The sequence below is a fragment of the Microtus oregoni genome, unplaced genomic scaffold, assembly GCF_018167655.1.
Source record: "Microtus oregoni isolate MIOR12 unplaced genomic scaffold, Mior012 000008F_ref0000371, whole genome shotgun sequence".
Taxonomy (NCBI): domain Eukaryota; kingdom Metazoa; phylum Chordata; class Mammalia; order Rodentia; family Cricetidae; genus Microtus; species Microtus oregoni.
Genome location: NW_024543067.1, coordinates 37,796,420 through 37,810,808, shown reverse-complemented (window position 1 = coordinate 37,810,808; position 14,389 = coordinate 37,796,420). Strand labels below are relative to the sequence as shown.

General features: G+C 49.5%; 1 protein-coding gene across 1 annotated transcript; it reads left to right on the top strand.

The window, feature by feature from the left end:
* The first annotated feature begins 119 nt into the window (after positions 1-119).
* Kri1 (KRI1 homolog) lies at positions 120-14,381 on the top strand. Its single transcript, XM_041657105.1, has 19 exons — positions 120-275; positions 372-445; positions 1,551-1,656; positions 2,656-2,770; positions 7,450-7,504; positions 7,582-7,631; positions 7,792-7,888; positions 7,973-8,050; positions 8,557-8,681; positions 9,186-9,312; positions 9,418-9,513; positions 10,142-10,312; positions 11,686-11,761; positions 11,845-11,933; positions 12,119-12,245; positions 12,325-12,455; positions 12,830-12,894; positions 12,967-13,065; positions 14,033-14,381. Exons 1-19 carry the CDS (start codon positions 182-184, stop codon positions 14,352-14,354), a joined length of 2,097 nt encoding a protein of 698 aa, XP_041513039.1. The 5' UTR covers positions 120-181; the 3' UTR covers positions 14,355-14,381.
* The last annotated feature ends 8 nt before the right edge of the window (positions 14,382-14,389 follow it).

The window sequence follows — 14,389 nt, the reverse complement described above, 5'->3', positions numbered from 1 at the left end:
GGCTTGGCCCGTGGGTGTGGCCTGCAAAGCAAAGGCCAACAGGATCCCGGAAGGGTCGGGGGTGGAGCCAGGTGCGTCGGTCGGGAGATCTGAGACTATCTCAGCGGGCGTGCCTAGAAGAGGTCACACCGGGAGGGGGAGAGGGAGGTTGCGCGCGTGCGCACTAGACCGCACAGCCGCCATGCCGGAACCACACGGCTCTGCGTCCCTGAGGGTGAACGCAGCTTTTGCTGCACGCTACAGCCGTTACCGGGAGCGTGAGGAACTGCAGCGGCGTGAGTGAGGGGCGCCTGCGCAGGCCGGGATGTGGGGCCCTGGGGGAGGGTGCATCAGGTGATGGTGGCTGTGGGGAACCCGTGTGTACCCCACAGTGAAGGATCGCTATGGGGATCCGGACGGCGGCGGCGACTCCAGCTCCGAGTCTGACTCCAGCGACGAGCATGTGGTAAGGTTCTGCCACCAGGCTTCCCATCTTACCTAGATGTACTTGGGGCTTTCCCTGACCTGGCTGGGTTGTCTGGGAGCGTTCAAGACTAGCCTCCATCCTTTGAGTGACTGGCATTTCCCCCCAGCCCAGGAATCACCCTTCTTTCTGGAAGAGAGCTCAAACCTCCCACCCACTGAGCTCTCGCTGGGGTGCTGTATCCTAAGGGTGGATTTATCTCCTAACCCCTTGAGTGATAGATAGTCCCTCCCTAATAGTCACTAAATCTTCCTGCTTTCCTTACTTGGCTTCAAGCCTCAAGCCTCGCACAGCACTCCTACTTAGATACACAGAGGGAGTCTGGCCCTATGCTCATAGGGTCACACAGGCACATCCCAAGACCTGCATCCCAGTCGCTTGAGAAACAAGCAGCGTTCTCCCTGTACCTAGGGAATTACCAAATCCTCCCTGCTTCCCCAAGAGGACAGAGCCCCTTACCTTAATCACATAGGGGCTATGGGAACCTTAGGACCCACACCCTAGTTCCTTGAGTTACCAGCAGCACCCGCCCCATGTCTAGAAGACACCAAATCCTCATTACTTGACTCCAGGCCGCCCATCAATTTGCAGGAGGTAGCTTCCCCTAAATCAGTAGAGTCCCAAGGCAGTTTCAAGACACCTCCCCCATCCCTTACGTGACAGCCAGTGCCTTACCCATCCCTAGGGATTGTCACATCTCCTGTGATATGACTTATCACTTTATCCTCCATCATCACAGATTGACCCCACATCTTGATTAGTGGTCCAACCCTTCTGTCTCCTAGGGACCACTCTTCCCATTCCCCATGGAGCAGCCCTGTCTGTCCACAGCAGCTTTAACCGTGGCCTTCTAGTGGTCCACCCAAGAGCACTCCCAACGCACCTGCTCTGTTGCCCAGCCTGTCCTTTTCAGGACAGACCTCCTCTCTTTCTGCCCACATGCGCCCAGCGCCATACCTGCCTCTCTTCATCTGGACTCCTCTTCCTCCCCCACGGGTCCCTGCTGCATCTGTCCTCCTCACCAGCCCCTACTCACGCTGTGCTGGCCTTCCTTCTGAAGTCAGCTCCACTCCTTTTCCTGCTCTAGGAATTTGACCCCCAGCAGGAGAGAGACTTTTACAGGACCCTGTCCTTGCTGAAGAAAAAGGATCCCCGAATTTACCAGAAAGATGCTACCTTCTATCAGAGGACAGGTATGGAGGGGGCTGCTTCTCTAAGTACCGCAATGTTGATGGAATTCAATTGTTTCCCATCCTGAGTGAGGTGGCAGACACCACAGTGGCGGTGAATAGGCCATAATCCCATCACTGGGGAGGCAGAGGCAGGCGGGTCTCTGTGATTTTGAGGTCAACCTGGTCTACACAGAGTGAGTCCAGGACAGCCAGGTTATACCGAGAAACCCTGTTTGAAAAGTCCAAACAAAGCAAAGTGAGTGGATGCATTTGAGGAATGTCACGGGCAAGGTGACCTCTGGCATCCACGTGCACTTAAGAAAGCTATCTCTATGAATTTATAAGTCTAAAATACCAGGCCAGAAATGCTTGCTTCCTTGCTTATTTATTTATTTATTGAGGTCATTTATCAAGCCAGGCAGTGGTGGTTCATGCCTTTAATCCCAGTACTCGGGAGGCAGAGGCAGGCAGATCTCCGTAAGTTCGAGGCCAGCCTGGTCTACAAACTGAGTTCTAGGACATCTCCAAAACTACAGAGAAACCCTGTCTTGAAAAACAAAAACCAACAACAAAAAAAAAAAGGATCATTTCTCATGTAACCTAGACTAGCTTCTAACTTATTATGTAGCCAAGAATGTGAATGAACTTCTGATCCCCCTGCCTCCATCCTCCTGAATACTAGAATACTGAATAGGTGTGTGCCACATAACTGAAATTGAACAAAGAGCCTCGGACTTGATAGGCAAACACTATCAATTTAGCTATATCTGCACCTAAAGATTTTGTTTGGTTGATTGGTTTTTTTCTTTTGTACATAGTGAGTTTTAGTCTAGCCTGGGCTACATTATACTCTGTCCCTGGAAAAACAAAGGTAGAATTAGGATGGTTTACGATTTTGCAATTGGAAGTGACTGGCAGGGATTCAGAACTCATTTCTGCTCCCAGCCCTGCCCGTGGGATTCTCTGCCTGGGGAAGAGGGCAGTTAGGGCAACAACAGGTATCTTTTCACTGGCCCACAGCCGAAACCTCGTCTTCAGAGAGTGAGGAGGAGCCAGCAGCCTCGGGCAAGCAGAAGAAAGTCGAGCCCATGTACCTGAAGGACTACGAGAGGAAGGTCATCTTAGAGAAGGAGGGGTAAGGAGGCCCTCAGCCCACCTGTTAGCCGCCAGCTCTCTGGGGACCATGAAGTGTTTTGGGGTGGTTTTGCTGGTGGTGGGTTTTTGTTGTTGGTTGTGGTATTTTTTTGTTTTGTGACAGGGTTTCTCTGTGTATCCTTGGCTGTCCTGGAACTCACTCTGTAGACCAGGCTGGCCTCGAACTCAGGGATCCATCTGTTCCTTCCTCCCGAGTTCTGGGATTAAAGACATGTGCCACTATATCTGATCTTTTTAACATTCTTAATTTTATTTATTTATCATTCTTTTTAATTTTCTTTTTATTTTATGTGCATTGGTGTTTTGCCTAAATTTATGCCTGTGTGAGGATGCCAGATCCCCTGGAATCGGAGATATAGACAGTTGTGAGCCACCATGTGGGTTCTGGGAGTTGAATCAGGACCTCTGGAAAAGCAGCTAGTACTCTTAGCTTCTGAACCATCTCTCCAGCCCCCAATTTAACATTCCAAATTTATTTATTTTCCATAGTACACGTTCAAGTTGGATAAATTCTGGAGTCTGTTCTCTGCTTCCACCATGTGGGTGCCAGTGATCAAATCTCAAGTCTGCAGGTTTGGCATTAAAAGCCTTTACCTGAGCTGGGCAGTGATGGTGCACGCCTTTAATTCCGGCACTCAGGATGCAGAGGCAGGTGGATTTCCATCAGTTTGAGGCCAACCTGGTCTACAGAGTGAGTTCTAGGACAGCTAGGACTACACAGTGATATCCCGTCTCAAAAAACAAACAAACAGGGCTGGAGAGATGGCTCAGAGGTTAAGAATACTCACTGACCGCTCTTCCAGAGATCCTGAGTTCAATTCCTAGCAACCACATGGTTCTGGTTCCCTGTTCTGGCATGCAGGCATACTTGGAGGCAGAATGTTATATACATAATAATAAATCTCTTTTAAAAAACAAACAAACAAACAAACAAAAGCCATCACCTGCTGAGCCATCTTGTCAGCTCTGTTTATTATTATTGTAGGGAGAAGAGTGGCTGGGCCCCTGTGCTCATGCCACAGCATGTATATGGAGCTCAGAGGACAGCTCTGGTATCCATTCTCTCCTGCCTTTATATGGGTGGGGCCCAGTTCTTGAATTCAGGTCCTCTGGCTTGCATAGCTTGGGAGGCAGAGGCAGACTGATCTCTGCTAGTTTGATATCAGCCTGGTCTTCATACTAGACCAGCTAGGGCTACCTAGTGAGAGCCTGTCTGCAAAAAAGAGAGAAGGAAAGCCCAAGACTACATAGTAAGGGGAATGCCTTGGAGCAGAACCTCAGTGTTCTGCCTTCAGTCTTAGGCCCCTCCCACCAGGAGCTCAGAGCAGTTCCTCACCGCATGGGGACAGAGACTGGAGGGCCACTGAGAATATATATGTAGGTCTGTGTACTGCTAAACCCATTGCAATTAGAAATCACTGAAGATTGAGGCCAAACATGGAGATGCTCAACTCTAAGAACTCAAGAGATAAAAGTAGGAAGATGGAGGGGGCTCAAGAGCTGGCTCAGTGGTTAAGAGTACTGAATTATCTTCCAGAGGATCCAGGTTCAGTTCCCAGCACCCATATGGCAGCTCCAGCTGTTTCTTACTCCAGTTCCAGGGGACCCAACATCCTCACATAGACATACATGTAGGTAAAACACCAAGGCATGTGGAATAAAAAGGTAAAAAATAAATAAAAACTTAGAGCCAGGCTGTGGTGCTGCACGCCTTTAATCCCAGCACTTGGGAGTCAGAGGCAGATGGATCTGTTGAGTTTGAGGCCATCCTAGTCTCCATAGTGAATTCCAGGATAGCCAGAGAAATACAGAGAAGAGAAACCTTGTCTTTAACACACACATACACACACACACACACACACACACACACACACAAACAATAACAACAACAAAAAGAAAGTAGGAAGATGGAGAGTCTGGGCCAGCCTCCACTGTGTGGTGGCCTGTGGGAGGATTAGCAGGTAATGGTGCTTCAGTCCCTGAACTGACCCCCACATGCACATGTGGCATGCATACATACACACATAAACACACAATAAATAAATTGAAATTAAAATTTTTATCTTAGGCTAGAGAGATGGTCTTTTTTGTTTTGTTTTGTTTTGAGACAGGGTTTCTCTGTAGCTTTGGAACCTGTCTTAGAACTAGCTCTTGTAGACCAGGCTAGCTTCGAACTCACAGAGATCCTCCTGCCTCTGCCTCCCGAGTGCTGGGATTAAAGGCGTGTTCCACCACCTCCCAGCTAAGAAAAGGTCTTTTTTTCAAGAAGACCAGGATTCGGTTCCTAATCCTCAGGCCAAGCAGATCACAACCGTCTATGACTCCAGCACTAAGGGATCCTCTACTTTTGTCCTTGTCAAGCACTGCACTTCCATGCACAACCCCACCAGACACACACACACACACATGATGAAAGGAGCAACATTTTTTTTTAATTTATTATGTATACAATATTCTTTCTGTGTGTATGCCTGCAGGCCAGAAGAGGGCACCAGACCTCATTACAGATGGTTGTGAGCCACCATGTGGTTGCCGCGAATTGAACTCAGGGCCTTTGGAAGAGCAGGCAATGCTCTTAACCTCTGAGCCATCTCTCCAGCCCAAGGAGCAACATTTTTAATGTTTTTCAAAATTGGAGAGATGACCCAGCAATTACGAGTGCTTTTTGTTCCAGAAAATGTTGGTGCACACCTTTAATTCCAGCACTCAGGAGGCAGAGGTGGGTGGATCTCTTGAGTTTGAGGTTAGCCTGGTCTGTATGGTGAGTTCTAGGACACCAGAGCTACAGAGAGAGATCCTTTGGGGTGAGGGGAGTGAGGAGTGTTTGCTGTTATTCCAGAGGACATGAGTTCAATTCCCAGCATCCAAATCAGGCAGCTACCACTTGTCTGTAGTTCCAGCTCCGGGGGATCTAACACCCTCTTCTTACCTGTACAGGCATCCACACACATGTAGCATATAAACACATGCACATATACATAAGTAATATTAAAAAGCACGAGGGTCGGTGCTCAGCTGTAAAGAACACTGACTGACTGCTTCTCCAGAGGACCTGGGATCAATTCCCAGCACCCACATGGCAATTAACAACCGTCTGTAACTCCAAGATCTGACACCCTCGCACAGACATACATGCAGGCAAAGCACCAATGTACATTTAAAAAAAAAAAATAGGAAGAATAAATAATTTAAAAAATACAAGGGGCTGGGCGGTGGTGGCGCACGCCTTTAATCCCAGCACTCAGGAGGCAGAGGCAGGCGGATCTCTGTGAGTTCGAGGCCAGCCTGGTCTACAAGAGCTAGTTCCAGGACAGGCACCAAAAACTACAGAGAAACCCTGTCTTGAAAAAATCCAAATAAATAAATAAATAAATAAATAAATGAATAAAATACAAGGGGCTGGAGAGATGGCTCAGTGGTTAAGAGCATTGCCTGCTCTTCCAAAGGTTCTGAGTTCAATTCCCAGTATCCACATGGTGGCTCACAACCATCTGTAATGTAATGAGGTCTGGTGCCCTCTTCTGGCCTGCAGGCATACATGTAGACAGAATATTGTATACATAATAAATAAATAAATAAATATTTAAAAAAAATACAAGGGTCAGGGGCATAGGCTTCAGTGGACTGCTTTGTCTTCCATGTGCACAACTATTGGTTTGCTCCTCATATTGTTTAAATAAAGAGGAAATAAAAGAAAAGGAAAATATTGTGAAGTAAAAATGCATTTATAACTAAAGAGTTCTAGCCAGTCTGTGGAACACATACCTCTAACCCCAGCACTCAAGAGACAGGAGCAGGAGAGTTGTCATAAGTTTGAGGTCAGACTAGTCAGGTAGCCAGTTACAGACCAGGTAAAACTACATGCTAAAACCCTGCCTTGGGAGCATGGGTGGGGTAGACTAAATGACCCTGGGTTAGAACACTTATCATTAAAGCTAGAGGACTTTGTTCAGATCCCTAGCAGCCATGTTAAATGTTGGGCATGGCCAAGCATGTACCTGTCACCCCTATGGATTGCAGGAGCTTGGTGGAGCAAGCCTCGCTGCAGCAATGAGCAATAAGAAAGGCTGTCTCGGGCTGGAGAGATGGCTCAGAGGTTAAGGGCATTGCCTGCTCTTCCAAAGGTCCTGAGTTCAATTCCCAGCAACCACATGGTGGCTCACAACCATCTGTAATGGAGTCTGGTGCCCTCTTCTGGCCTTCAGGCATACAGACAGACATAATATTGTATACATAATAAATAAATAAATAATTGAAAAAAAAAAGAAAGGCTGTCTTGGAATAACAGTGGAGGGCTGGGTGTGGTGGCACAGCCCTTCAATCACAGCACTCTGGAAGTAGAGGCAGGGGACTGTCAGCTCTAGGCTACTGTGGTCTACATAGTGAGTTCTAGGCCAGTCAAGAAAGACTACATATGTCCTTTATGGCTCTCTATTTTTTTCTATTGTTTTTGACACAGCCTCTGCAGCCATGTACATGCAATGTACTTACACATACACACACACATTACATACATACTTTCACTTATAAAAGATTTCTTTGGGAAAAGGAGATACTAAATAGACATCAGTGCCTAGTAAAGCCATTGTGAAGTCAAGACATTGTTGAGCTCCTGTGCCTGAGCACTGCATGCTAAACTCTGTATGGTTCTCTGCACAGCAAGTATGTTGACGAGGACAATTCTGATGGGGAGACTTTTGACCAGAGGCTCAAGGTGGGTAGAAAAATGGCTGGCCAGGGGCTTGAGGGCTCATAGCTGGCTTGAGACCCACATCAATTCCTCTTCTGCAGGAAACATCCTCAAAGAGCTACGTAGAAGAACAAAAGCAACTGAAGGAAAGGTGAGCTTGGGTTGGGGTTGGTGGCAACGGGCGCAGGAACTAAGTGGGGACAGGATAGCTGCTGCAGTACCAGCAGCATACACTCATAGTGTCACTGAGCGTCTCAGAGCTCAGGGCTGGTCGTGCACCAGTGCTGAAGTCTCTTCCATGGCATGTGTAGCTTCCGAGCTTTCGTGGAGGACAGCAGTGATGAGGACAGCGCTGGGGAAGGTGGCTCTGGTTTGCTGCGGAAACACACTAAGAGTAGGGAAGAAAAGGTTAGTGCCTGGGATCTGCTGGGATGCCTGGACTGGAGACGGGGCAGCTGGACTCGCGAGGAGCTCACTGCTGGCTTTCCACAGGCCCAGGAGGAAGTGGACTACGTTGAGTGGCTAAAGGGCCAAAAGGAGATCCACAGCTCTGAGACCTTGAAAGAACTGGTGAGTCCTCAGATGTGGTCCCCAGGGCCGAATTACCTGGTACAGCTTTGTCTCACCCTCCACTTCCAGGTACCCAAGGACACTTGAGGGACTGGAGTGTGGCTCAGTGGTAGAGCATCTTCCCTGAACCCTCCAGTGAGCAGCTGGTCGTGGCTCGAGGGTAGTGCCTACCTAGCATGCACAAGCCCCTGGGTTCTGTCCCCAGCACCAAAAACAAAGGCACATTCATTGAAGATAAACATGAACAATTTCTGTGCTGCAGTTTCTCAGTGAATAAAATGAGGCAAATACAGGCCAGGTGTGGTTGTCCACATCTATAATCTCAGTGCTCAAGAGGCTAAGACAGGATTGCAGTTAGTGCAAAATCAGCCTGGGCTATACCTGATCCCAAAACAGGAAAAGGCACAGAATGGTGCTACTCTATCTGCTCTAGGTCAACTATGAAATTACAATTCTTGAGGTCCCTCCCCAAGGTACTGAGCTTGTTACACTCTCTCTCCCCATAGACACACCTCAAGGAATACTGGAACAGCCCAGGACTGGATGAGGGGGAACAATTCCTGAGGGATTATATTCTCAACAAACGATACGAAGAGGAGGAGGAGGAAGAAGAAGAAGAAATGGAGGACGGGTGAGCAGCCACCTCCTCTTCCCAGCATGTTCCTCAGATACTCTCTGGCATCCAGGCCAGACAACAACAGACACTGAGCTTGGGTTTTGTTTTTTTGGTTTATTTTTTGAGAGGTTTCTCTGTGTAGCCCTGGCTATTCTGGAGCTCGATCTGTAGATCAGGCTAGCCTCAAACTCAGAGAGATCTGCCTGTATCTGCCTCTCAACTGCTGGGGTTAAAGGTGTGCGTCACCAACTGCCTGGCTTTTTTCTTAAATTATTATTTCTAATTTCTTCATTACATTTATGTGTTTGCAGGGGTGGGGCTTCACTCGTGGGAGTCAGTTCCCTCCTTCTACCGTGTGGTCCCATCAGATGGAACTCAGGCTCTAGGGCGTCAGCACACACCTGCTGAACCAGCTGACCAGCTCATTCCTTGTAGAGTTCTTGTGGGGATAAAACAAGCTGGTGTCTGACCTGGGATCTTTGGTGTTCCTGCGCCTTATAACTCCATCATGTCCTTCAGGGTTCCTGGACCTCCAGTCCAGCTGGCAGTGGACGACTCCTCGGATGAAGGGGAGCTATTCCTGAAGAAGCAGGAAGACTTTGAACACAAGTACAACTTTCGCTTTGAGGAGCCTGACTCAGCCTCGGTGTGTGCCAAGGCCTGGGTCAGGGAGGACATGGCTGCCCAAGGGTCTGGACCTTCAGCCCCATATGATCTCTGAAGTCCCTCTGGGCTCCTCTCCTGCCCACAGGTCAAGACGTATCCACGTAGCATTGCATCATCTGTGCGTCGCAAGGATGAGCGCAGGAAGGAGAAGAGGGAAGAGACTAGGGAGCGGAAGAAGAGGGTGAGTGTGGCTAGTTGTGGCAGTGCGTGCCAGAGATTCCCAGCCCTCCAGAGCCAAGGCACAGATACTGAAAATTTTGGGCCTGCCCCAGCTAAGTCGAGAGTTCAAGGCCAACCTGGGGAACAAAGTTACAGAAGAAAAAGAAGATGGTGGTGCATACCTTTAATCCCAACACTCAGGAGGCAGAAGCAGGAGAATCTCTTGAGTTTTAGGTCATGATGGGCTATGTCAAAATAATAATAAAATAAATAGTAAAACTAAGCTGGCATGGTGCTAGTCACCTGTATTGCCAGTACTGGGAGGCAGAGGCAGGGCACTACAAGCTCAAGGCCAGCCTCGTCTACAGAAAGAGTTAAGCCATCTTCAGCTACTCAGTGGCTAGAACACTAGTGTGCACCAAAGCATTAGCTTTCGCCTAAGCACTGAAGGGATCCCTGCAGGAACCAGGCATAGCAGACAATGCCTGTCTTCTCAGAGCTCAGGACCTGGAGGCTGGAGTATCCCTAGTTCAAGGTCAGCCTGAGCTACCTGAGAGCCTGTCTCAAAGAAAATGGGAAACTGCTTGTATTGGGAGGCCCTGTCTGCAAGGTTCTGCCTCTCAGGAATGCTGAGCTTCTTTGTCCCACAGGAGAAGGCCAGGAAGCAGGAGGAGCTGAAACAGTTAAAGAACCTAAAGAGGAAGGAGATTTTGGCCAAGCTGGAGAAGCTGCGGCAGGTCACTGGCAATGAGACACTGGGCCTTGAAGAACAGGACCTGGAGGATGACTTTGACCCTGCCCAGCATGACCAGCTCATGCAGGTATGACTGCTTGGGAACTTGTTTGTGGGACCAAAGGTCACCTCCTGGCTATGTGCTCTCAAGAAATGACTTGACCTCTCAGGACCTTTCCCTTGCTTTAACGTAAGGCCTACTGGAGCACTGCCTTGGACCAACGAAAGGACTGGAAGGGCTGGCCCGAGAGGAATGGTGGGCTACACACAGGGCTCCTGCATGACTTCAAGGCCTGCCTGGGATACATAGTGGACTGGCTACATAAAATCTGGAGAGGGGTTGGCATGTGAAGGGAGGGGCATGGTTCAGTGGTAGAAACCTGCCTACAGTCTCCCAGTGAGGGTCTGGGGCATGATTATGGTAGAGCAACTCCCTCCCCAGCTTTGGGTTCTAGCCCCAAGTGCCAAAACAATTGAGGTGTGGGGAAAAAACCCACCCAAACTAATGAATAACCCAGGTTAGTGCATGGCACGTGCAGTCAGTTGTTTTCTTAGTGACTGTGGGGCTGGGAGGCTATAACTCAGCCACCACCTGTTGGCTATCAGGAGCGCTCCAGACAGTACACTAGATACAGAAAATGGTCACAGTTCTGTCAGTCTGATGTCGTGCAAGGAGGATAGGAGTTTGAGTCATGGACATGTTATCAGGATGTCTTTTGTTGTTTTGAGAAAAGAATCTCACTACGTATCCAGGCTGACCTCAATCTTACCACCTCCTGTTCCTGCTTCTCAGGTACTCAGGGTTGTAGGTGTGTGCCACCATGCCTACCATTCTGGCTAGCCTGCTACTTATCTCCTGGGCTTGGCCTTAGTGCGAAGTATAGGTGTGTACCATTATCTAGTGTAGGTAGGATCTTGGATGATGACAGCTCACAGGTGATGGGCACAGATGACAGGGTTGAGTCCTGCAGAGCTAGAACACAGTAGAGTTGTGTGAAATGCAACCTAGACAACAGGTGGCCATGTGGAGGGCTCCAGCACACAGGAGACCTTTGCAGGTGGCCATGTGGAGGGCTCCAGCATACAGGAGACCTTTGCAGGTGGCCATGTGGAGGGCTCCAGCACACAGGAGACCTTTGCAGGGAACAAGGTCTTGGGAGGCTCAAGAGCCACACAAGTTGGGCATGAGTTTATAATCCTAGCACTTAGGAATCTGAAACAGAAGGAAGGATCACCAGCCTGGGTTAAAAGATTGTCTCATTAAAAGCAAAAAATTACCATTCATATACTTGTAATCCCTGCACTCAGGAGGTCGGGCAAGTGGATCACAGTGTCAAGGCTAGCCTCTACTACGTAGTGAGTTTAGGCCAGCCTGGCCTACATGAAACCCTGTCTCCTAAAACCAAACAGTAGACTGGTGAGCTATGCTAGCATTGGCATAGGCCTGGCTTTTCCTTGCAGAAATGCTTTGGAGATGCCTTCTATGGCACAGCGGAGGAAGAGAAGCCACAGTTTGAGGAAGAAGAAGGCCTCGAAGGTGTGTGTCCTTACAAAGCTAGGCGACCAGGGCTCAGGTATGTAACCTATGTGCTGTCCTTACTTTGCCTTCTGTGGAACCAGATGACTGGAACTGGGACACATGGGGCGGACCTGAACAAGACGGAGGCTGGAGTCAGCAGGGGCTGCACTGTGAGGACCCTGACTTTAATGTAAGTACCACTGATCTGAGGTCCAAGTAGGGTGCAGTTGGCAGAGCAGAAGATTTCCATGAGATGGAGCTCAAGGCTTGGCTGCACAGCATGTTTGAAGCCCACATGGGCTGTGAGACCTTAAGGACAGTGAGTGTCCAGAGGATGTTTAGGACTGGCCTGATTTGACCAGTGCTTCCTGACAGATGGACGCTGACTATGACCCCAGACAACCTCGGAAGAAGCTTCGTGAGGCCCCCTCCACAGGCAAGAAGAAGCGCAAGTCTCCCTTTGCAGCTGCAGTGGGGCAGCAGAAACCCATGTTTGACCCTGGTAAGGTACAAGGCATGATGGGGCAGCATGGCTCCCAGGGCCTTGAACATGCAACACCCTGGCTGTATCTCCTGAGCAGGGGACAAGACCTTTGAGGAGTACCTGGATGAATACTACCGGCTGGACTATGAGGACATCATCGACGACATGCCTTGTCGCTTCAAGTACCGCACTGTGGTGCCCTGTGACTTTGGGCTCAGCACTGAGGAGGTTAGAACCAGGGCTGGCAGGGAAAGTAGAGAAGCCCAGAGAATGGGAGGTGAATATTCACTGTGGAGAGGCAAGGTCTGGACTTCAATAAGAAGAGTTAAATAGTGCTAATGTAGGCCAGCATTAGAGAGGGTGAGGTGGGTAGGGCACTACGGTGAATTACAAGCTAGCCTGAGCTGTGCAGTGACTTTCAAAAAAAGAGCCGGCATGGTGGTACAAGCAGGAGAATCAGGAAATCCAAGGCCAGCTTGAGCTACATGAGACCCTGCCTCAAAAACAGGAAAAACACTAAACTCAGTTGTCCCCAACTCTGAGTGACTGAGGCTTGAGGCAGACCCCAGAACCACACAGCAGACACCTTCTTCCTCATGCAGATCCTTGCAGCTGATGATAAGGAACTGAACCGCTGGTGTTCCCTAAAGAAGACCTGCATGTACAGGTGACAGCAGGGGGATGGGGATGGGGGGAGCCCGCCAGTCTGCACAGCTTCTGGAACACCCCTGACCCACAGGTCAGAGCAAGAAGAGATGCAGGAGAAGCGGGCGTACAGCCAGAAGGCCCAGAACTTGTGGAAGAAGAAACAGATCTTCAAATCACTGTGCCAGGAAGAGTAAGCACGGGCCTGGGGAGGATGGTAGCAGCAGGGCCAGCTGACACCCAGCTGTGGCATCTTTAGACCAGTTACTGTTCCTCTCAGTAAGGTCACTTTATGGTTCAAAGACTGAGCTCATGCATGGCACACTCAGAATAAGGATCAGTGGACCTGGACACGTGGTACACACCTGTAGTCCTAGCACTAGGGAGGCAAAGGCAGGGTTTATGAGTTTGAAGCAAGCCCGACTCCACAGCTACAGCTTGTCATTATGGGGTGAAGACTGGGCCTGAATAGTCCTGGCTGTCTTTGGCGTTCCCTATGTAGACCAGGATGGTCTCCCTCTGCCTCACAAGGCTAGGATTGGAGGTGTGTGCCACGACATCTGGTGAGACTGTTCAGCATGATTCAAGTCCCGAGTCATCCAAAGCCTGAACAGAGTAATTCTTAGAAGCACCTTACAGGCTTGTTAGCTGTTGTAAGGATGACTGTCGTTCCTTACTAGACTCAGTTGGGACACACTCTTACTGTACTTAAGTTACAAGGAGCTGACTAACATAAATGGCTTCAGCTAGTCCAGCTAATTTGTAGCTGTCGTATTTATGACAGTTGTCTCAGGAAGCTGAGGCCATCGGGATCCATAGAGAGACTATGGGCTGGAGCAGGGTTACCTGACAGTAGAAAGCCCTGGGCTCTATCCCAGCACTGTATAAACCAGAAGGATCTGAGTTCAAGGCCAGTGGTGTGGTCTACAGTAGTGAGCTCTGGGACAGCCAGAGCTATCTATATTAGTGAGATGGACTCAACATCTCAACCCCCGCCCCCAAAAACAAAGCAGGATCAGAAGTTAAAGGGCATCTTTCAGTATGCAGAGTTTGAGGCTAGCCTGGCTTATACGAGACCCGCCTCAAACAATGAAAAAGTGGGGGATCATTGCCTGTTTTGAACAGCAAGCTGACCTGAACTTTGACTTTTTCTCCTATAGGACAGACATGCCCACAGGAGCCACAGGGAAGTCGCGGGGCAAGGCCAACCCACAGGAACAGCTACCCATGCCTGATGGAACCTGTGGGAAGAGGCTCCAGTCTGAGAGCCGGGTAGCCAAGGAGTTGGCACATACAGCCAGCCCAGAGAAGCCAGCTTCCCAGAGGCATAAGAACAAGAAGGCCAGGCTATTGGGCCCCACGGTGACACTTGGAGGTCGCAAATTCAGCCGACAGAGATTGCAGGCCTTTGGTCTCAACCCCAAAAGGCTGCACTTCCGCCAGTTGGGTCGCCAAAGGAGGAAACAGCAGAGCCACCTGTGAGGGCCACAGGTTACCTCCACAACCAGGTTGTTGGC